Source organism: Cherax quadricarinatus, chromosome 51, assembly GCF_038502225.1.
Source record: "Cherax quadricarinatus isolate ZL_2023a chromosome 51, ASM3850222v1, whole genome shotgun sequence".
Taxonomy (NCBI): Eukaryota; Metazoa; Arthropoda; class Malacostraca; order Decapoda; family Parastacidae; genus Cherax; species Cherax quadricarinatus.
The window spans coordinates 7513470-7536410 of record NC_091342.1 but is presented as its reverse complement, the minus strand read 5'-3'; the positions used below and the strand labels follow the sequence as shown (position 1 = coordinate 7536410).

The window sequence follows — 22941 nt, the reverse complement described above, 5'->3', positions numbered from 1 at the left end:
CATCAATTCTATGATTAACCTTATCTTTCATAAATCCATCCGCTGACACGTCAACTCCCAAATATCTGAAAGTGTTCACTTCTTCCATACTCCTCCCCAATTTGATATCCAATTTTTCTTTATCTAAATCATTTGATTCCCTCATCACCTTACTCTTTTCTATGTTCCCTGTCAACTTTCTACCTTTACACACAATTCCAAATTCGTCCACTAACCTTTGCAATTTTTCTTTAGAATCTCCCGTAAGCACAGTATCAGCAGCAAAAAGTAACTGTGTCAATTCCCATTTTGTATTTAATTCCCCGTAATTTAATCCTTCCCCTCTCCCGAACACCCTAGCAATTACTTCTTTTACAACCCCATCTATAAATATATTAAACAACCATGGTGACATTATACATCCCTGTCTAAGACCTACTTTTACCAGGAAATAGTCTCCCTCTCTTCTATACACCCTAACCTGAGCCTCACTATCCTCATAAAAACTCTTTACAGCATTTAGTAACTTACCACCTATTCCATATACAGTGGACCCCCGCATAGCGAACTTAATCCGTGCAAGAGGGCTGGTCGTTATGCGAAATGTTCGCTATGCGAATTAATTTTCCCCATAAGAAATAATGGAAATAAAATTAATCCGTGCAAGACACCCAAAAGTATGAAAAAAAATTTTTTTTACCACAAAAAAATGTTAATTTTAGTACACACAAACTGAAAAAGGCATGCACAATTACATGACACTTACTTTTATTGAAGATCTGGTGATGATTGATGGGATGGGAGGAGGGGAGAGAGAGTGTTAGTGTTTAGAAGGGGAATCCCCTTCCATTAGGACTTGAGGTAGCAAGTCCTTTTCTGGGGTTACTTCCCTTCTTCTTTTAATGCCACTAGGACCAGCTTCAGAGTCACTGGACTTCTTTCGCACAACATATCTGTCCATAGTGGCCTGTACCTCTCGTTCCTTTATTCTTTCTTTCAACACACTGGCTGTATCCCACCGAGGCGGGGTGGCCCAAAAGGAAAAACGAAAGTTTCTCCTTTTACATTTAGTAATATATACAGGAGAAGAGGTTACTAGCCCCTTGCTCCCGGCATTTTAGTCGCCTCTTACAACACGCATGGCTTACGGAGGAAGAATTCTGTTCCACTTCCCCATGGAGATAAGAGGAAATAAACAAGAATAAGAACTAGAAAGAAAATAGAAGAAAACCCAGAAGGGTGTGTATATATGTGCTTGTACATGTATGTGTAGTGTGACCTAAGTGTAAGTAGAAGTAGCAAGACGTACCTGAAATCTTGCATGTTCATGAGACAGAAAAAAGGACACCAGCAATCCTACCATCATGTAAAACAATTACAGGCTTTCGTTTTACACTCACTTGGCAGGACGGTAGTACCTCCCTGGGTGGTTGCTGTCTACCAACCTACTACCTATTCGTTCCTTTATGATTTGTCTAAAGTGGTTCACAACAGTGTCATTGTAACAGTCACCAGCACGGCTTGCAATAGCTGTGTGAGGGTGATTTTCATCAAAAAAGGTTTGCACTTCAAGCCATTTTGCACACATTTCCTTAATCTTTGAAGTAGGCAATTCCTTCAATTTCTCTCTCCCCTCCTTTGAACCAGTTTCCCCAGGTCTGGCCTCTTGCTCTTGAAGTTGATCTATCAGCTCATCAGTGGTTAGTTCTTCATTGTCCTCCTCCACCAACTCTTCCACATCCTCCCCACTAACCTCCAACCCCAAGGACTTCCCCAATTCCACAATTGATTCCTCAACTGGTATACTACTCCTCTCAGGGTTAGCCTCAAACCCTTCAAAATCCCTTTTGTCTACACATTCTGGCCACAGTTTCTTCCAAGCAGAGTTCAAGGTTCTCTTAGTCACTCCCTCCCAAGCCTTACCTATAAGGTTTACACAACTGAGGATATTAAAGTGATCCTTCCAAAACTCTTTTAGAGTCAATCCAGTGTCTGTGGTCACTTCAAAGCACTTTTGAAACAGAGCTTTTGTGTACAGTTTCTTGAAGTTGGAAATGACCTGCTGGTCCATGGGCTGCAGGAGAGGAGTGGTATTAGGAGGCAAAAACTTCACCTTAATGAAGCTCATGTCCCCATAAAGTCGCTCTGCCACGTCTGTAGGATGACCAGGGGCATTGTCTAACACCAGGAGGCACTTAAGGTCTAATTTCTTTTCAGTTAGGTAATCTTTCACATTGGGGGCAAATGCATGGTGTAACCAGTTATAGAAAAATTCCCTAGTGACCCATGCCTTACTGTTTGCCCTCCACAGCACACACAAATTATCCTTGAGGACATTCTTTTGCCTGAACGCTCTGGGAGTTTCAGAGTGATACACTAATAAAGGCTTAACTTTGCAATCACCACTAGCATTGGCACACATCAACAAAGTAAGCCTGTCTTTCATAGGCTTATGTCCTGGGAGTGCCTTTTCCTCCTGAGTAATGTAGGTCCTGCTTGGCATTTTCTTCCAGAACAGGCCTGTTTCATCACAATTAAACACTTGTTCAGGTTCCAGTCCTTCAGTTTCTATGTACTCCTTGAATTCATGCACATATTTTTCAGCCGCTTTGTGGTCCGAACTGGCAGCCTCACCATGCCATATCACACTATGGATGCCACTACGCTTCTTAAATCTCTCAAACCAACCTTTGCTGGCCTTAAATTCACTCACATCATCACTAGTTGCAGGCATTTTTTTAATTAAATCGTCATGCAACTTCCTAGCCTTTTCACATATGATCGCTTGAGAGACGCTATCTCCTGCTAGCTGTTTTTCATTTATCCACACCAATAAGAGTCTCTCAACATCTTCCATCACTTGCGATCTTTGTTTCGAAAACACAGTTAAACCTTTGGCAACAACAGCTTCCTTGATTGCCGTTTTCTTGCCCACAATAGAAGCGATGGTTGATTTTGGTTTCTTGTACAACCTGACCAGGTCGGTGATACGTACTCCACTTTCATACTTATCAATGATCTCTTTCTTAATTTCAATGGGTATTCTTACCCTTTGAGGTGTAGGGTTGGCACTAGAAGCTTTCTTGGGGCCCATGGTCACTTATTTTCCAGAAACAGCACCGAAAACACTGTAATAATACGAAATATTCCGAGTGTATGCTTGAATGTTACCGCGGAGGCTGGCTGGTAAACAATGGGACGGGCGGCACATGTGAGGCTGGCTGAGGGCGCACATTGGACGCGTCTCGGACGAAGGTCGCTGAGCGGGTTTTTGTCCACTATGCGGGGCAAAATTTTAGCGAACAAAGCGTTCGCTATGCGGATTGTTCGCTATGCAAGGCGTTCGCTATGCGGGGGTCCACTGTACTTGCAACATCTGCCACATTGTTTCCCTATCCACTCTATCATGTGCCTTTTCTAAATCCATAAATACATTAAAAACTTCCCTACCTTTATCTAAATACTGTTCACATATATGCTTCAATGTAAACACTTGATCTACACATCCCCTACCCACTCTGAAACCTTGCTCATCCGCAATTCTACATTCTGTCTTACCTCTAATTCTTTCAATACTAACCCTACTGTACACTTTTCCTGGTATACTCAGTAAACTTATTCCTCTATAATTTTTATAATCTCTTTTGTCCCCCTTCCCTTTATATAAAGGGACTATACATGCTCTCCGCCAATCTCTAGGTACCTTCCCCTCTTTCATACATTTATTAAACAAAAATACCAACCACTCTAACACTATATACCCCCCTGCTTTTAACATTTCTGCCATGATCCCGTCAGTTCCAGCTACTTTACCCCCTTTCATTCTACATAATGCCTCACGCACCTTCCCCACACTCATATCCTGCTCTTCTTCACTCCTAAAAGATGGTATACCTCCCTGGCCAGTGCATGAAATTATCGCCTCCCTTTCTTCGTCGACATTTAAAAGTTCCTCAAAATATTCTCGCCATCTACCCAAAACCTCCCTCTCCCCATCTACTAACTCCCCTACTCTGTTTTTAACTGACAAATCCATTTGTTCCTTAGGCTTTCTTAACTTGTTTAACTCACTCCAAAACTTTTTCTTGTTTTCATTAAAATTTCTTGACAGTGCCTCTCTCGCTCTATCATTTGCTCTCCTTTTGCACTCTCTCACCACTCTCTTCACCTTTCTCTTACTCTCCATATTCTCTACTCTTCTTATAACACTGCTTTGTAAAAACCTCTCATAAGCTAACTTTTTCTCTTTTATCACACCCTTTACTTCTTCATTCCACCAATTACTCCTCTTTCCTCCTGCACCCACCCTCCTATAACCTCAAACTTCTACCCCACATTCTAATACTGCATTTTTTAAACTTTTCCAACCCCCCCCCCCCCCACTACACATACTTGCACCAGTCCACCTTTCTGCCAATAGTTGCTTATATCTCACCTGAACTTCCTCCTCCCTTTGTTTATACATTCTCACCTCCCTCTTACTTGTTGTTGCCATTTTCCTCTTTTCCCATCTACCTCTTACTTTAACTGTAGCTACAACTAAATAATGATCCGATGTGTCAGTTGCCCCTCTATAAATGTGTACATCCTGGAGCCTACCCATCAACCTTTTATCCACCAATACATAATCTAACAAACTACTTTCATTACGTGATATATCATACCCTGTATGTTTATTTATCCTCTTCATAAAATATGTATTACTTATTACTAAACCTCTTTCTACACATAGCTCAATTAAAGGCTCCCCATTTTCATTTTCCCCTGGCACCCCAAATTTACCTACTACTCCCTCCACAACATTTTTGCCCACTTTAGCATTGAAATCTCCAACCACCATTACTCTCACACTTGGTTCAAAACTCCCCACGCATTCACTCAACATTTCCCAAAATCTCTGTCTCTCCTCTACACTTCTCTCTTCTCCAGGTGCATATACGGTTACTGTAAGCCACTTCTCACATCCAACCTTTATTTTACTCCACATAATCCTTGAATTAATACATTTATAGTCCTTCTTTTCCTGCCATAACTTATCGTTCAACATTATTGCTACTCCTTCTTTAGCTCTAACTGTATTTGAAACCCCTGACCTAATCCCATTTATTCCTCTCCACTGAAACTCTCCTACCCCTTTCGTTTTTTTTTCACTTAAAGCTAGGACATCCAGCTTCTTCTCATTCATAGCATCCACAATCATCTCTTTCTTATCATTTGCACAACATCCACACGCATTCAGACTTCCCACTTTGACAATTTTCATCTTCTTATTCTTTTTAGTAATTATTACAGGAAAAGGAGTTACTAGCCCATTGTTCCCGGCATTTCAGTTGACTTTTACAACACGCATGGCTTACGGAGGAAAGATTCTTATTCCACTTATGCAAATGATAAAAAGTGATATGACATAACAATATTTAGCATTGATATGCACTTATTGACAACCTGGGCAGCAGACTGCCAAAGTACCTGTTTATGTATGAAACCTATATAATTCAATAATGTGAACATTTTATTAAATTATTGTTCTGTGTATACCATAATATTTCAGATTAAGTTAAAATGCTTGAGGAATGAGTGTAGCTTAGAATATCAAGACCATCCCACTGAAACTTATGACAAGGTCTTCTCTTGTTTTACAGAGTGGAAGGTAAGAATATTGCTAATTTATTTTCATTTTTTTAAAGCATAAAAGTCAATGTATGAAAGTAGACATTGTCACCATGGTTGTTCTGTATATATATAGATAAGATTGTAAGAGAAAGGAAAGCTCAGGTGTTGGCAAGAGGTGCAGGATTAAGAGATAAATAGTCTAACAAAGTGGTAGTTGTCTCAGTTGCTTTTTGCAGCTGACACTACGCTCTTGGGAGTTTCTGAAGAGAAGTTGCAGAGGTTGGTGGACAAGTTTGGAAGGTTATATAAAAGAAGGAAATTAAAAGTGAACACAGAAAAGAGCAAGGTGATGACGATAACAAAAAATTTAGGTAATGAAAGATTGGATGTCAAATTGGAGGGAGGGACTGTGGAGGAAGTTAATGTATTCAGATATTTGAGAGTGGACTTGTCAACAGTGGGTCTATGAGAGACAAAGTGAATCATAGAATTGATGAGGAGGAAAAGGTGAGTGGTGCGCTGAGGAGTCTATGGAGATAAAGAACGTTATCCATGGCAGCAAAGAGGGGAATGTATGAGAGTATAGCGGTACCAATGGTTTTATGTAGTGTGAAGCATGGGTGGTGAATGTTGCAACAAGAAGAAAGCTGGAGGCAGTGGAGATATCATGTCTGAGGGCAATGTGTGGTGTGAATATTATGCAAAGAATCTGTAGCCTGGAGATTAGAAGGAGGTGCAGGGTTTCTAAAAGTAATATCAAGAGACCATACCCCCGGCCGGGATTGAACCCGCGGTCATAAAGTCTCAAAACTCCAGCCCGTCGCGGGTTCAATCCCGGCCGGGGGTATGGTTTGTTTGCAATCGTGTCATTACGATTTCTTGAGTAATATCGAGAGGGCTGAGGAAGGGTTGTTGAGGTGGTTTGGATATTTAGAAAGGATGGAGCGAAATAGAATGACTTGGAGGGCATGTATATCTGTAGTGGAAGGAAGGCAGGGTAGGAGTCATCCTAAGAAGGTTTGGAGTGAGGGGGTAAAGGAAGTTTTGTGTGAGAGGGGCTTAGACTTTCAGCAAGCTTGCGTGGATGTGTTTGATAGGAGCGAGTAGAGGCAAATGGTTCTTGACTTCACATGCTGTTGGAGTGTGAATGAAGTAACATTCATGAAGGGATTCAGGGAAAATGATTAGCCAGAATTGAGTCCTGGAGGTGGAAAATACAATTCTTGTGCTCTGAATGAGGGGTAGAGGTATGTTTCAGGATTTTTAACTGTAGTGTAGGCATGCCTCTGGCAAGACAGTGATGGGGTGAATGATGAAAGTGATTCTTCTTTTTTGAGTCATCCTTCCTCAGTGGGAAACAGCTGATGTTTTAATAAAAAGAATTAACAGCAATTTAGGGTGTGTAAAGGTAGAAAGTTGAAAGTGAACATAGGTAAGAGTAAGGTGATGAGGGCATCAAATGATTTAGATGAAGAAAAATTGGATATCACATTGGAGAGAGGGAGTATGGAAGAAGTGAATGTGTTCAGATATTTGGGAGTTGATGTGTCAACGGATGGGTTTTATGATGGATGAGGTTAACCATAGAATTGATGAAGGAAAAAAGGCGAGTGGTGCATTGAGGTATATGTGGAGACAAAGAACGTTATCAATGGAGGCAAAGAAAGGAATGTATGAGTGGTGTAAATATTATGCAGAAAATTCAGAGTGTGGAAATTAGGAGGTGTGGAGTTAATAAAAGTATTAGTCAGAGGGCTGAAGAGGGATTGTTGAGGTGGTTTGGTCATTTAGAGAGAACGGATCAAAGTAGAAGACATGGAGAGCGTATAAATCTGTAGGGAAAGGAAGGCAGGGTAGGGGTCGTCCTCAAAAAGCTTGGAGGCAGGGGGTAAAGTAGGTTTTGTGGGCGAGGGGCTTGAATTTCCAGCAAGCGTTCATGAGCGTGTTAGATAGGAGTGAATGGAGACAAATGGATTTTGGGACCTAACGAGCTGTTGGAATGTGAGCAGGGTAATACTGTACTTAGTGAAAAGATTCAGGGAAACCAGTTATTTTAATATAGCCGGACTTGAGTACTGGAAATGGGAAGTACAATGCTTGCACTTTAAAGGAGGAGTTTGGGATATTGGTAGTTTGGAGGGATATGTTATATATCTTTATATGTGCTTCTAAACTGTTGTATCTGGGCACCTCTGCAAAAACAGTGATTATGTATGAGTAAGGTGAAAGTGTTGAATGATGAATGTATTTTCTCTTTGGGGATTTTCTTTCTTTTTGGGTCACTCTGCCTCGGTGGGAGATGGCCAACTTGTTGAACAAAAAAAAGATTGTCAGTCATTGTGTAAAGCAACCATCAGTATGGTGCAGTGAACAATATGCTCATTGCATAATCAGGTTGAAGCATCATTAGGGCTGACCAGTTACTGATGTGGTGGTCATTGTTGCCTGCACAGTAGAATCCCCGCATCCACTGATTCAGTAGTCATGGTTTCAGATATCCATAGTTTACTGTGGCCCAAAATTACCTCTTAACCCTTTGACTGTTTCGATCGTATATATACGTCTTACAAGGTACTGTGTTTGACGTATATATACTCATAAATTCTAGCGGCTTCAAATCAAGCAGGAGAAAGCTGGTAGGCCCACATGTGAGAGAATGGGTCTGTGTGGTCAGTGTGCACCATATCAAAAAATCCTGGAGCACACAGTGCATAATGAGAAAAAAAAAACTCCGACCAGTTTTTTTTTTTTTTTTTTTTTTAATTAAAATGCCAAATTTGTGGTCTATTTTTGTATAGTATTTATGGTTGTATTCTCGTTTTCTTGGCCTCATTTGATAGAATGGAAAACATATTTCTATAATATGTTTTCCAGAGGTGATTTTGATTGGTTTTACTATAAAGAGAACCTGGAAATGGAGCTCAAAGTGGGGGAAATGTTTGATTTTTGCCAATGTTCAAAAGTAAACAAATGATGTCATTGTCCAATAAATGTCCAACTAGCCATTCTAATATGCAGTCATGAATGGGTTGACATTATTTATACAATTATTACAGTATTGCAGTAGTCTGCATAACAGTAAATCTTCTATTTTTTGTTTGAATAAAAATTCAAAATAGAAAGCAAGAGTTAATATCTTAGGGGCCTGAAGACATGACTAATAAACAAAGAAAATGTTATTTTAAAGCCAGGAATGTCTGCATTGTTCATTCTGGACCTTGTTTTGAAATTGTCATATTTTTTTTATTTTCGTGAAATTGGCCAAATTGCAAATTTCTGATCATATTATTGGGTAGTTGAAATTGGTAAATGGGCAGTTTCTTGTACTCAGTCGATAGAAAAAATGGAGTTCTAAAAAAATAGCTATGAGTTTGGTCTACTGGAACAATGGAATTAGCCGAAAATAGGGCTCAAAGTGGGCGAAATTGCCGATTTGTAAATATCGCCGAGGTTGCTAACTGCGCAAGAGCGTAATTCCGTCAGTTTTCCATCAATTTTTTTTTTTTTGTCGTTTCAATCGGGAAAAGATTCTCTATCATTTCATAAGATTTTTTTTTTTTTTTTTTTTTTTTTTTGGGGGGGGGTGGGGTATTTTTAAACACCAGGAGACACCTCAGGATTGGGGGTTGCGACAGTCAAGGGGTTAATTTTGCATAATACTGTAATAACCCCAAAGAGGAAAAGTAGAAAAGGTGGCAATTCTTCAAAGCAAAGGAGAAGCCATGAAGTGCTTACCATCAGTGAAAAAGTGATAATTCTTTTGTATAATTTATCAATTAAACTTTATAATAGGTATGTATAGGACTTATATACATATAGGGTTTGCTTCTATCCACAGTTTCAGAATCCACGGCAGGTCCTTGAAACATATCCTCTGTGAATATGGGGGCTCTACTATACTTATTTTAATTCCCAATATCTATTTTAAAAAAAAATTCTCATACGCTGTTTTGCAAACTCATGTCTTAACTCTTGGAGGCTGGAGGTTGGCAGGAATTTTTTACTGACACTCGGTTTACTTAGGTTTCTGTACAATTCTGTCTAGACCACTACCACTCAGAATATGACTTAACAGCTTTTCCAAGGCAGGGTGACCTATAAAAATGAAAGTTTTTTTTTTTTTTCCTCAACAAGTCGACCATCTCCTACTGAGGCAGGGTGACCCAAAAAGAAAGAAAATCCCCCAAAAGAAAATATTTTCATCATCATTCAACACTTTCACCTCACTCATACATAATCACTGTTTTTGCAGAGGTGCCCAGATACAACAGTTTAGAAGCATATGTAAAGATATATAATATCTTGAGCTTTTAAGGTAGGGAATTTTACTGCTTTTGTCTTATGGCAAAAGCAGTGAAGAAAATATATTACAACTAGTTAGAGGGTAGGAGAGGTAGATTTTTTTTTTTCAACATGCTGGCCATCTCCCACCAAGACAGGATGATGCAAAAAAAGAAAGAAACACTGTCATCATCATTCACACACAATCACTGTCTTTGCAGAGGTACACAGATATGACAGTTCAGATGTCACTCCAAACAGCTGATATCCCAAACCCCTTCTATAAAGTGTAGGAATTGTACTTCCCACCACCAGGACTCAAGTCCAGCTAACCAGTTTCCCTGAATCCCTTCATAAAATATTACCCTGCTCACCCTCCAACAGCAGAGGTAGAAATATGTGAAGAAAATGGGTAAATGGTGAATTTGAGAGATAAAATGGCATACTAATGTAAAAAAAAATGCTAGAGATAAAAATAAACAAACACTTCAAAGGCATTTTGGGAATGAATGTTTTTGGTGTCTCCCACCGAGGCAGTGTGACCCAAAAAGAAAAAAAAAAATCCCCAGAAAGAAAATACTTTCATCATCAATCAACACTTTCACCTCACTCACACATAATCACTGTTTTTGTAGAGGTGCTCAGAATACAACAGTTTAGAAGCATGTACGTATAAAGATACACAACATATCCCTCCAAACTGCCAATATCCCAAACAACTCCTTTAAAGTGCAGGCATTGTACTTCCCATTTCCAAGACTCAAGTCTGGCTATATAAAAATAACTGGTTTCCCTGAATCCCTTCACTAAATATTACCCTGCTCACGCTCCAACAGCTCATCAGGTCCCAAATACCATTCATCTCCATTCACTCCCATCTAACACGCTCATGCATGCTTGCTGGAAGTCCAAGCCCCTCGCCCTCAAGACCTCCTTTACCCCCTCCCTCCAGGTAAAGTGTATGGTAGGGTTATTACTGAAAGAATTAGAGGTAAGACAGAGAGAAGGATTGCAGATGTGCAGAGAGGCTTTAGAATGGGTAGGGAATGTGTGAAGCAGGTGTTTACATTGAAGCATATATGTAAACAGTACTTAGATAAAGGTAGGGAAGTTTTCACTGCATTTATGGATTTAGAAAAGGCATATGATAGTGGATAGGAGAGCAATGTGGCAGATGTTGCATGTGTATGGAATAGGTAGTAAGTTGCTAAATGCTGTAGTGTTTTTATGAGGATAGTGAGGATTAATAATTAATTTTTACAATCTCTTTTGTCCCCCTTCCCTTTATATAAAAGAACTATACATGCTCTCTGCTAATCCCTAGGTACCTTCCCCTCTTTCATACTTTTTTTTTTTGAAACAAGTCGGCCGTCTCCCACCGAGGCAGGGTGACCCAAAAAGAAAGAAAATCCCCAAAAAGAAAATACTTTAATCATCATTCAACACTTTCACCTCACTCACACATAATCACTGTTTTTGCAGAGGTGCTCAGAACACAACAGTTTAGAAGCATATACATATAAAGATACACAACATATCCCTCCAAAAATACCAACCACTCTAGCACTATATCCCCCCCCTCCCTGTTTTTAACATTTCTGTCATAATCCCGTCAGTTCCAGCTGCTTTACCCCCTTTCATTCTACATAATGCCTCACGCACCTCCCCCACACTCATCCTGCTCTTCTACACTCCTAAAAGATGGTGCACCTCCCTGGCCAGTGCATGAAATTACCGCCTCCCTTTCTTCGCCGACATTTAAGAGTTCCTCAAAATATACCCACCATCTACCCAATACCTCCATCTCCCCATCTACTAACTCCCCTCTGTTTTTAACTGACAAATCCATTCATTCCTTAGGCTTTCTTAACTTGTTTAACTAACTCCAAAATGTTTTCTTATTTTTCATTCAAATTTCTTGACAGTGCCTCTCCCACTCTATCATCTGCTCTCCTTTTGCACTCTCTCACCACTCTCTTCATCTTTCTTTTACTCTGGTGGCCTGGTGGCTAGAGCTCCCACTTCACACACGGAGGGCCTGGGTTCAATTCCCAGCAGGGGGAAACATTTCAACACGTTTTCTTACACCTGTTGTCCTGTTCATTTAGCAGCAAATATGTACCTGGGTGTTAGTCGACTGGTATGGGTCGCATCCTGGGGGACAAGATTAAGGACCCCAATGCCCTCAATAACTTTCTTGGGATATCCTGGGTGGCTAATCCTCCGGGGTTAAAAATCCGAACGAAATCTAATCTTATCCATATAGTCTGCTTTTCTTATAACACTTCTGCTTTGTGAAAACCTCTCATAAGCTACCTTTTTCTCTTTTATCACACCCTTTACTTCATCATTCCACCAATCACTCCTCTTTCCTCCTGCACCCACCCTCCTATAACCACAAACTTCTGCCCAACATTCTAATACAGGAGGGCCCCGCTTTACGGCGTTTCGCTTTACGGCGTTCCGCTAATACGGACATTTCAAATTATGACCAAAACTCGCTATACAGCTCCCCCCACCTGTCTTTCTAATACGGTCACAGCGGCCCACCGAGTTTGTTTACATTCTCCCTGAGCACATCTCCTTATTATGTCTGGAAACTTTCCAAAATTTCAAGTGTTTTAAAGTTATTGTATATTTTATATGTATTGTACTTGATAATTAAACTTGTGTACACCTATACCTAAATAAACTTACACACTGTGCTGGCATGTAGGTACACATTAAAATCACTAAGAGTCTCTCTACTCTTGATGCAATAATAATAATAATAATAATAATAGTAATAATAATAATCTCTTGGGCTCATTAATGTCGCATATTACGTTAATATAGACATTTCCCTTAATCTATCTATGATATTTTTTTCAAAATTATATAAGAAACACATTATGTAACACACAAACATGATACATGCACCCACAGTATAAAAATTTATACAAATATATATGAGATGTTTACCAAACGGTTTATAGAAGTGTCGGAAGAATTACGTTTTCTCTAGCCCGTCACCTGTTACTAGGGATAACTGTAGAAAAATATTCCTTTCGTATGCCTTCACTTTATAGCTATAATTCTGTACTAACTTGTACACAGTGTAAGAGTATTTGTTTCGTGATTTAATTATTATAATAATAATAAAAATATTTTAAGGTAAAAGTTTCACAAACTTTTACAAATGTACATGAATAAACTAAAACTGGACACGTATTATTACCGTCTATTTCGCCTGACCGAGTGATCGTCCACAACCTGTTCAGTTTGTTTGTTTGTTTACGCTGTCTGAGCTCGGTGTATCATTAAATGTTGTATATTACGTTAATATACACATTTTCATTAATCCATCCGTGATATTTTTTTCAAAATTATATAATAAACACGATACATAACATAAATACATAACATATGTGTAGAGAACCTAGGATAACCCAAAAAAGTCAGAGTGACTTACTTCCATTGCCTTCACTCAGAGCATCATTTCTTCTCAAAATGATGTTACATGAGAATGGGAGTGTTCTTTATTTATTCTACTGTATCAATGTAGAGACAACCTGTACACAATGTAACTTGTACACAAACCAGACGTGTACACTTCGTTTACAAAACTTACCTTCGCCATACCACACTTGATTTTTTACAATAAATACAGTGGACCCCCGCATAACGATTACCTCCGAGTGCGACCAATTATGTAAGTGTATTTATGTAAGTGCGTTTGTACATGTATGTTTGGGGGTCTGAAATGGACTAATCTACTTCACAATATTCCTTATGGGAACAAATTCGGTCAGTACTGGCACCTGAACATACTTCTGGAGTGAAAAAATATCGTTAACCGGGGGTCCACTGTACTACTCATCTCACCCTATATTTTAAGGTAAGTAATGAGTGAACTGTATATACATTTTATCGCTCTGGGATGCTTAAATATCATAGAATAGTATGTGTGGGTGGGTTGGCCTGGTATGGTAGCCTGGCTGACTACCATACATACCACACTTGATTTCTTACAATAAATACTACTTGTCTCACCCTAGATTAAGACTATAAATATAGGTAAGTAATGAGTGCACTATGTGTGTATTGTACTTTTTTATTGTTTTTTGATGCCTGGTTCTATTGCTAACATAATATATGTTAGTGTAAACTTGTTATCTAGTGTTTGTATGCATTTGTAAGTGGAAAAAAAGGGTGTTCCACTTTACGGCGGTTTCCGCTTTACGGCGGTAGCCTGGAACCTAACCCGCCGTATAAGTGGGGCCCTCCTGTACTGCATTTTTAAAACTATTCCGACCCTCTTCAACCCCTCCACTACTCATACTTGCACTAGCCCACCTTTCTGCTAATAGTTGTTTATATCTCACCCAAACTTCCTCCTCTCCCTTAGTTTATACACTTTCACCTCGCTCTTACGTGTTGTTGCCATTTGCTCTTGTTCCATCTATCTCTTACACTAACTAGCTACAACCTAATAATGATCCAATATATCAGTTACCCCTCTGTAAACATGTACATCTTGGATCCAAGCCTACCCATCAACCTTTTATCCACCAATACATAATCTAACAAACTACTTTCATTATGTGCTATATCATACCTTGTATATTTATTTATCCTTTTTTCCATAAAATATGTATTACTTATTACCAAACCTCTTTCTACACATAGCTCAATTAAAGGCTCCCCATTTTCATTTACCCTTGGCACCCCAAATTTACCTACTACTCCCTCCACAACATTTTTACCCACTTCAGCATTGAAATCCCCATCCACAAGTACTCTCACACTTGGTTCAAAACTCTCCATGCATTCACTCAACATTTCTCAAAATCTCTCTCTGTCCTCTACACCTCTCTCTTCTCCAGGTGCCTATACACTTACTATAACCCACTTTTCACAACCAACCTTTATTTTACTCCACATAATCCTTGAATTAATACATAACAAATAACAAAAAAAGGCACAATACCGTGACTGGAACGATACACAAATAACCCGCACATATAAGAGAGGAGCTTACGACGACGTTTTGGTCTGACTTGGACCATTTACAAAGTCACACTAACCAGAAGTGGAGCAGGACGGCTATATATAGGCAGGAAGAGGTAGTGGTGGTAGTAGTAGTGTATGTACGTGAGTCAGAGAGCAAGACATCAGCTTTACGGAGGTAATCCTCGCGATCAAGGATAAATTCCAAATTACCTTTGTCAGAAGATAGTATGACAATGTTAGTGTTAGATTTAAGAGAAGACAGGGCAAGTTGGTAACGGCGCAGAAGGTGGTGATTCTTAGAAAACAAACTTCACAAGAGCAGGAAGGAGAGCGCCATGAAAAGTGGACAAGTCAGGAAGATTACGGGAGCAAGATTGACGAAAGGAATCAAAAGAGCTAATCAGGGAAATACCAGTGCGAGGGGCAGGTGAAGTGGCAAAGGAAATGCCAAAACTAAGAAGTTCAAGCTCATACTGAGAGAGAGAGACAGAAGACAAGTTAGTAACACAGTCAGTGAGGGAGAATTTAGACCAAGGGCTAGCTGAGATGAGACATTGAAGTTTATTCTGTAGTTTGGAAGAACAAATTTGTGTATTCAGGCGAGCAGTGTCAAACGCAATGGTAGAGAGAAGGTTACAGAGATCTTGTGGTAGAGCCGCAAAGAGAGCACGTTGATGCTGACGGGAAGTAAAGAAGGCATCTTCAACCTGTGACTTAATAGAAAGAATGAGCTGTTGAAGTAGGGGACGGGCATGATCGGGAAAGGAGTGCCCAGTGGGTTGGGTTTCAGGAAATGGGAGAAGGAAGGTGGCAGAACTTGTTCAGCAAGACAGTCATGTAGGAAGCGAAGCTGATTCTTACGATGCCTGGTAGCAATAAGAGCAGCCTCATAAGATCGAAAGAGGGGTTTAAAAGAGGGAAGAACATAAAAAAAGTTGGAGAGAATATTTTGCTTAACTGCGGGGTCCATAAATAACAATAAAAGGCACAATACCGTGACTGGAACGATACACAAATAACCCGCACATAGAAGAGAGGAGCTTACGACGATGTTTCAGTCCGACTTGGACCATTTACAAAGTCACACTAACCAGAAGTGGAGCAGGACGGCTATATATAGGCAGGAAGAGGTAGTGGTGGTAGTAGTAGTGGTAGTAGTAGTAGTAGTAGTGGTGGTAGTAGTGGGGAACTAAGGAGGAGGAGCCAGACAAATATAAAGAAAGGGGAGTACTGCAAGGGAGCTAGGTGCCCACAGAGGGAGAGCAAGTGCACAGAGGTGGGGGGAGGGGAAGTGATGAAATAAATAACGAAGGAACAGAAACACGCGACAGAAGAAAGACAAAAAAAAAAAAAAAAAAAAAAAAAAAAAAAAAATTGGAAAGGTGAAGAGGGAGAAGAAAAAATGAGGAATCAGGTTAAGTCATGGGTGTTCTGAAGTTTGGAGAATTTTACAATGTAGTGGGAGAGGAAGGCATCTACAGAGACGAAGCCAGGACTAAGATTCATACAAGGAAAGTTGTGTATTAGAGAGGATTCAACAAGTGTTAAGCTGACGACACTAACAATGCTCTTTTCTGTCACGTCAGAGATCACAGCCATCCTATAGACTGGTCTTCTGCTAAAACTGTCTTCCCTACTTCCAACTTTAACAGTTGCTGTCTTGTTGAATCCCCTCTAATACACAACTTTCCTTGTATGAATCTTAGTCCTGGCTTCATCTCTGTAGATGCCTTCCTCTCCCACTACACTGTAAAATGCTCCAAACTTCAGAACACCTGTGACTTAACCTGATTCCTCATTTTTTCTTCTTCTCCATCTTCCCCTTTCCTTTTTTTTTTGTCACGTGTTTCTGTTCCTTCATTATTTATTTCATCACTTCCCCTTCCCCCCACCTCTGTGTGCTTGCTCTCCCTCTGTGGACACCTAGCTCCCTTGCAGTGCTCCCCTTTCTTTATATTTGACTGGCTCCTCCTCCTTAGTTCCCCACTACTACCACTACTACTACTACTACTATCACCACTACCTCTTCCTGCCTATATATAGCCGTCCTGCTCCACTTCTGGTTAGTGTGACTTTGTAAATGGTCCAAGTCGGACCCAAACGTTGTCGTAAGCTCCTCTCTTCTATGTGCGGGTTATTTGTGTGAATTAATACATTTATACTCTTTTTTCCTGCCATAGCTCATCCTTCAGCATTATTGCTACTCTTTCTTTAGCTCTAACTCTCTTTGATACCCCTGACCTAATCCCATTTATTTCTCTCCACTGAAACTCTCCCACCCCCTTCAGCTTTGTTTCACTTAAAGCCAGGACATCCAACTTCTTCTCATTCATAACATCCAAAATCATCTCTTTCTTATTATTTGTGCAACATCAACACACATTCAGACATCCCACTTTGACAATTTTCTTCTTATTATTCTTTTTAGTAATCTTTACAGGTAAAGGGGTTACTAGCCCATTGTTCCTGACATTTTAGTTGACTTTTACAACGCGCATGACTTACGGAGGAAAGATTCTTATTCCACTTCCCCTTGGATATAAAAGGAAAAGTAATAAGAACAAGAACTGTTAAGATAAAATCAAAGACAACTCAGATGAGTGTATATAAATAAACGTGTACATGTATGTGTAGTGTGACCTAAGTGCAAGTTATGTTTATTTAATTTATTTTTAGTGTTCTTTGTACTGTAACTGATATCTTTTTACAGAAGGCTTATTCAGAAGCACAGGTGGAATTAAACAGTGCAGTTGAGATGGTGGCTAAATTGTTTTCAAGCTTTGCTACACACCTAAAAGGCATTATCAAAGGACGAAATATGCAGTGCTTTTCCCCGAGTGAAGAATATTGCTCTCTAAGTACTGCCCTTGGAAAAGAAATGGAACTTGCCATTAAAGTAAGTAGTAGGGAAGATATGAGAACAGATGATGATTGGCACTAGTTCTTGCTATAACTTGAACTAGTACAGTACTGTAATTTCCACCTTTAATGCAGATAATTTCTACCCACTATACCTCTTTCCTAACATCAGCACCCCTTTGTCATGAAGTCAGCATGCAAATTAACATGCTTTTATGAAATTTAGGGTTGTACCTAAAACTTTAGCCAGGTCTTTCTTTGGGGATACTTAACCCTTTGACTGTCCCAAGCCCCTTTCTGAAACTCATTCTATGTCGGAAAATTTTTTGGGGAAAAAAAAATTATTTTTTCTTATGAAATGATAGAGAATCTTTTCCCAATGGTAATGACACCAAAAGTATGAAATTTAGTCGAAAACTCATGGAATTATGCTCCTGTGAAGTTAGCGGTCTCGGCAACATATACGCATCGGCGATTTCGGCGACTTTGAGGCCTGTTTTTGGCCAATTCCGTTGTTCCAGTTGACCAAACTCATAGCTATTTCTTTAGAACTCCATTTTGTCTATCAGTTGGGTACAAGAAACCGCCCATTTACTGATTTGAACTGCCCAATAATGTGGTCAGAAATTTTCAATTTGGCCAATTTCATACAAATTAAAAAAGATGCCAATTTCAAAATAGGGTCCAGAATAAACAATATAGACATTTTTGGCACTAAAATAACATATCCTCTGTTCATTAGTCACGTCTCTAGGCTCCTCTTATATTACTTTTGCTTTCTATTTTGATTTTTTATGCATACAAAATTTACTGTTATGCAGACTAATGCATTATTGTAAAAATGGTATAAATACTGTAACATCAGTGCACTAGTGAAAGAATATTAGACTCCCCAGTTGACGTGTATTAGATGTGTGGTGTGATTTGCTTACTCCTGAACATTGGTAAAAATCGAACATTTCTGCTACTTTGAGCTCAATTTCAAGGTTGTTTTCATCGTGAAACTAATCAAAATCATCTCTATTTCTGTAATATGTTTTCCATTTTATCACGTGAGACCATGAAAACGAGAATACTGTACAACGATAAATACTATACGAAAATACACCTCAAAGTCGGTGTTTTAATCCAAAAAAAAACGGTCAGTTTTTTTTTCTCATTATGCACTGTGTGTTGCAGAATTTTATTTATGTGGTGCACACTGACCACACTGACCCATTCTCTTACATGTGGGCCTACCACCTTTCTCCTGCTTGATTTGAAGCCGCTAGAATTTACACATTTTAATACATCCGAAACAGTGGCGCGTAAGACGTATATATACGACCAAAACAGTCAAAGGGTTAATAAAAAAAAAGATTATCTTGCTTAGGATCTTAGCATTATCCACAACCATGTTCATGTACTTTTTTTTATTCTTTTGGCATATCATTAAATGAGAAATGGCAAATACTGATCCTCATGCACCCGGCTGATTCTAAGATGGCATTTTACCTCAAGTCACTATTCCTTCTCCATTCAGATGGGAAATCTCTCATCTTTCTTGAAGGTAAACACATACAATCTACTCATAGATGTTCAGATACAGACAGATAGATGTACAGATAGACAGACAGTCAGGCAAACAGATAGACTGACAGACAGACATACAAAGACATGTTTGTGTGCAAGAGTGAAAACATATAAAGGCAAGGTTCCCCCCTCCAGCAGGGCACATTCTGACCCTTGTCATAACACCATGCTTCAAGGAGGTTCATACTCCAGCGTGTCTAAAACATTGCTGGGACCTATAAATACTTTGTATATATTTCTAGACAATAGTAAATGACCAGGGCAGGTGAAAATGTTCACCTGTCAATGTGATTGTTACAATTTGAGTACTATTTCAGTACATAATATTAGTTTCAGAACAAAGATTGGCTATGAAATCACAAGAACTATTATAAATTGTAATTATCAGAACATAAAAATTATATAAATTAAAATAAAAACGAGAAAAAAGGCAAATCGGCAACACTTCTGCAAGCAGCAGGACTGGATGTTGCCACCAGGTGAGCATCCAGAGCCAACTTCATGGTCTTATATCTCGGTAAGTACTGGTCCTAAAAATTTTTTTGGGTCTTATACCACACAGAAAATACCCCTCTTTAATTTAAAAACAAAAAAACATTTTTTTTATTTTTCAAAATATTCGGGGTGCCACGCAGGAGAACGTAGATCTATGTTTGGACAGTTTAACCCTTTCAGGGTTTCGGCCGTACTAGTACGGCTTACGCGCAGGGTTTTTTGACGTACTAGTATACATAAATTCTAGTGCCTTCAAATTTCGTGGGAAAAGGCTGGTAGGCCTAGATGTGAGAGAATGGGTCTGTGTGATTGGTGTGCGCAGTAGAAAAAAAATCTGGGACCCAGTGGCGCATTGTGGGAACGCCATTTTAGTTCACTTTGTCCACCATGCCTCGCGGTAAGAAGCCCCTCACTCCTCGGCGAATTGGGACACTTTTGTTCTAATACAGATGGGAGTGCCAGCGAAGATGAGTTTCAAGGTTTTGGTGAGGTTTTGACCGAAACTAATGACCATAATATCAGTAATAGTGAGGAAAACCCAGACGACCCTCAGCCTTCCACCTCTGGTGCTGGGCCGTCTTGTTCATGCTCAGTTGTACCAGAATCAAAGAGGAAACTCCTATTTTCCCAAATCCCAGACTCAGATGTGAGCATTTGTGATTATAGTGATAGTGATTATGAACTACAAGCTCTTCAGACTAGTTCCAGTAGTGATAGTGAAGTGCAATATTCCCCAGTGAAGCGTCAGTATATACGACGATATATGCGCTCTGGTAGTGTGCCATACTATTCCAAGGGGAAGGAGTACATCTCGGAGTACATCCCGTGGCTATACAACAGGAACTGACAGTGAAAATGACGATGATACTGTTGCAATTGGGATGGATAATGTGCATGGTGGTGCCGGCCGTGAGGCACCAGCAGTGGCCCATGCTGCCACCCACGCCGGTTCCTCAGCTGATCTACAACAAAGGCCACCATCCCCTACCCACCCACCACATCAGCCTCCACAACCACAACCACCTGTCATTGTCCAGTACCCACCAGCAGACCGCACCTGGAATTGGCAGGAAGCTGTCAATTTTTTTCCGAATCCCCACCAGTTTGATGACAGCCAAAGTGGAATATGGCCATGTTGTACACTGGGAAACAGTGCCAGTGAATTGAAATGTTTCGAGTTATTCTTTGACGAACCCCTGATGGAAAGTATTGTCATGGAAAGCAACATATACTACGAGTACACCATGGCAAACACAATACAGTGGACCCCCGGATAACGATATTATTTCAATCCAGAAATCTGTTTGGGTGCCGTTGTAGACCGAATTTGTTCCCATAAGAGATATTGTGAATTAGATTAGTCCGTTTCAGACCCCCAAAAATACACCTACAAAAGCACTTACAAAAATACACTTACATAATTGGTCGAGTTGGGAGCTGATCGTTATGCGGGGGTCCACTGTACTTTCACCAAAATCACTGTCTACAACAGTGGAAGGAGACAACTGTGGCTGAGATGTATCTTTTCTTTGCCACAATAATGCTTATGCCACATGTGTATAAGCACAGTGTGAAATCATACTGGTCAACAGACCGCCTGATTGCAGCCCCAGGTTTCAGTGATATAATGCCAATGAATCGATTTGTGCTACTGTTACGTATGCTTCACTTCTCAGACAAAACCAGGCCTGACAGAAACGACAGGTTATATAAGATTAGGCATGTGTTTGTTTATCTGAAAGAGAAATTCAATATGTATTTTTATCCCTTCAGGAAGCTTGTAATTGATGAGTCTTTGATTCTGTTCAAAGGAAGACTCTTTCAAGCAGTACATACCAAGCAGGAGGAAATGCTTTGGTATAAAGTTGTTTGTGCTTTGTGATTGTTACAGTGGTCTGGTATTGGATATTATTGTGTACACTGGAAGTTATACATTGCAAAATACCAGGAAGTTATTGGGCATCTCTAGTGATGTGGTTAGAACAATGATAGAACCATACCTTGGTAAGGGGCATATATTATATACAAGTAACTGGTACACAAGCCCCACACTCAGTGATTTTTTGCAAGTGAACATGACAGATGTGTGTGGCACAGTGCGTGCAAATTGGAAACATATGCCCAGGTTTGACGCTGGCACTCGTAGAGGTGAAGTGCAGGCTTTTGCTGCCAATGACATCATGGCATTTTGGTGTCATGACAAACGAGATGTCACACTGTTGTCATCAGTTCACCCTAATGAAATGGCAGACACTGGCAGGCAGCATAGAGAAAGCAATGAACCCATTCTAAAACCTGCAGCTGTGATGGACTACACCCTCAATATGCATTCAGTGATCAAATGTGACATGCAGATTGGGTTTGCTGATTGTGTTCGCAAGAGTTATAAGTGGTACATAAAACTCTTTTTCCATCTGGACATTTCCATGCTGAATGCTTTTAATATGTATAAGATGAGGACCACAAACAAACCGCCATACGGCGAATTCTGTTTGTCTGTCATCAGACACATAGTATTCAAGTACCAAGGAACAACACCTGCAATAAACCGCCCACCAAATTTTCTACAACTTCCTTCTCGTTTGAAGCATGGTGATCACTTCCTGGTAAAACTGCCTGCTACTGCTTTCAAGAAAAAGGCTCAGAAGAGGTGTTATGTATGTGCACATACAAAAAAAACGCCCACAACAACACAGACATTCGTTTTATGTGTGAGGAGTGTAAAGCACCACTGTGAATGACACCATGTTTCAAAGACTTCCACAGGCTGTAGAACTTCTAGAAACATTCCCTGTGACTATATGTGTATATAAAATATAGAAAAATAGTAATAAACAACATTTCATATTGTTTGTTTTTGTAAATATTTTCTGTAAACAAAACAATGACAACAGTGTTTATGCCGTTATTGTGTAGTATTGAAAAAGAAATAACTTACAAAATACTGATCATATTGGTCTCACAGGCCATAAAAGTTACTTGGAAAAAGAAAAATTAAAAAATATTAGAAAATAGTTCATAAAACACTAAATAAAAGAATACCGGGTGATGGCAGTCGGCGATGTTACCACATGATGCTCATTTTTGGTAAACTTCATGCCTCCATATCTCGGTAAGTATTGATGGTAAAAATTTTTTGTTTAGCCTATA

The 22941-nt window shown here is 39.6% G+C and overlaps 1 protein-coding gene across 2 annotated transcripts in view; it reads left to right on the top strand.

The window, feature by feature from the left end:
• The window catches only part of LOC128694698 (uncharacterized), a 65483-nt gene that overhangs the window by 19495 nt on the left and 23047 nt on the right, over positions 1–22941 (top strand). Inside the window, exons 7-8 of one of the 2 annotated variants that reach the window (XM_070095757.1) lie at positions 5531–5629; positions 17576–17761. In XM_070095757.1, coding sequence (XP_069951858.1) covers positions 5531–5629; positions 17576–17761 — 285 coding nt within the window. The remainder of the gene's footprint in view (positions 1–5530; positions 5630–17575; positions 17762–22941) is intronic. The other variant, XM_070095758.1, reaches the window with a different exon arrangement.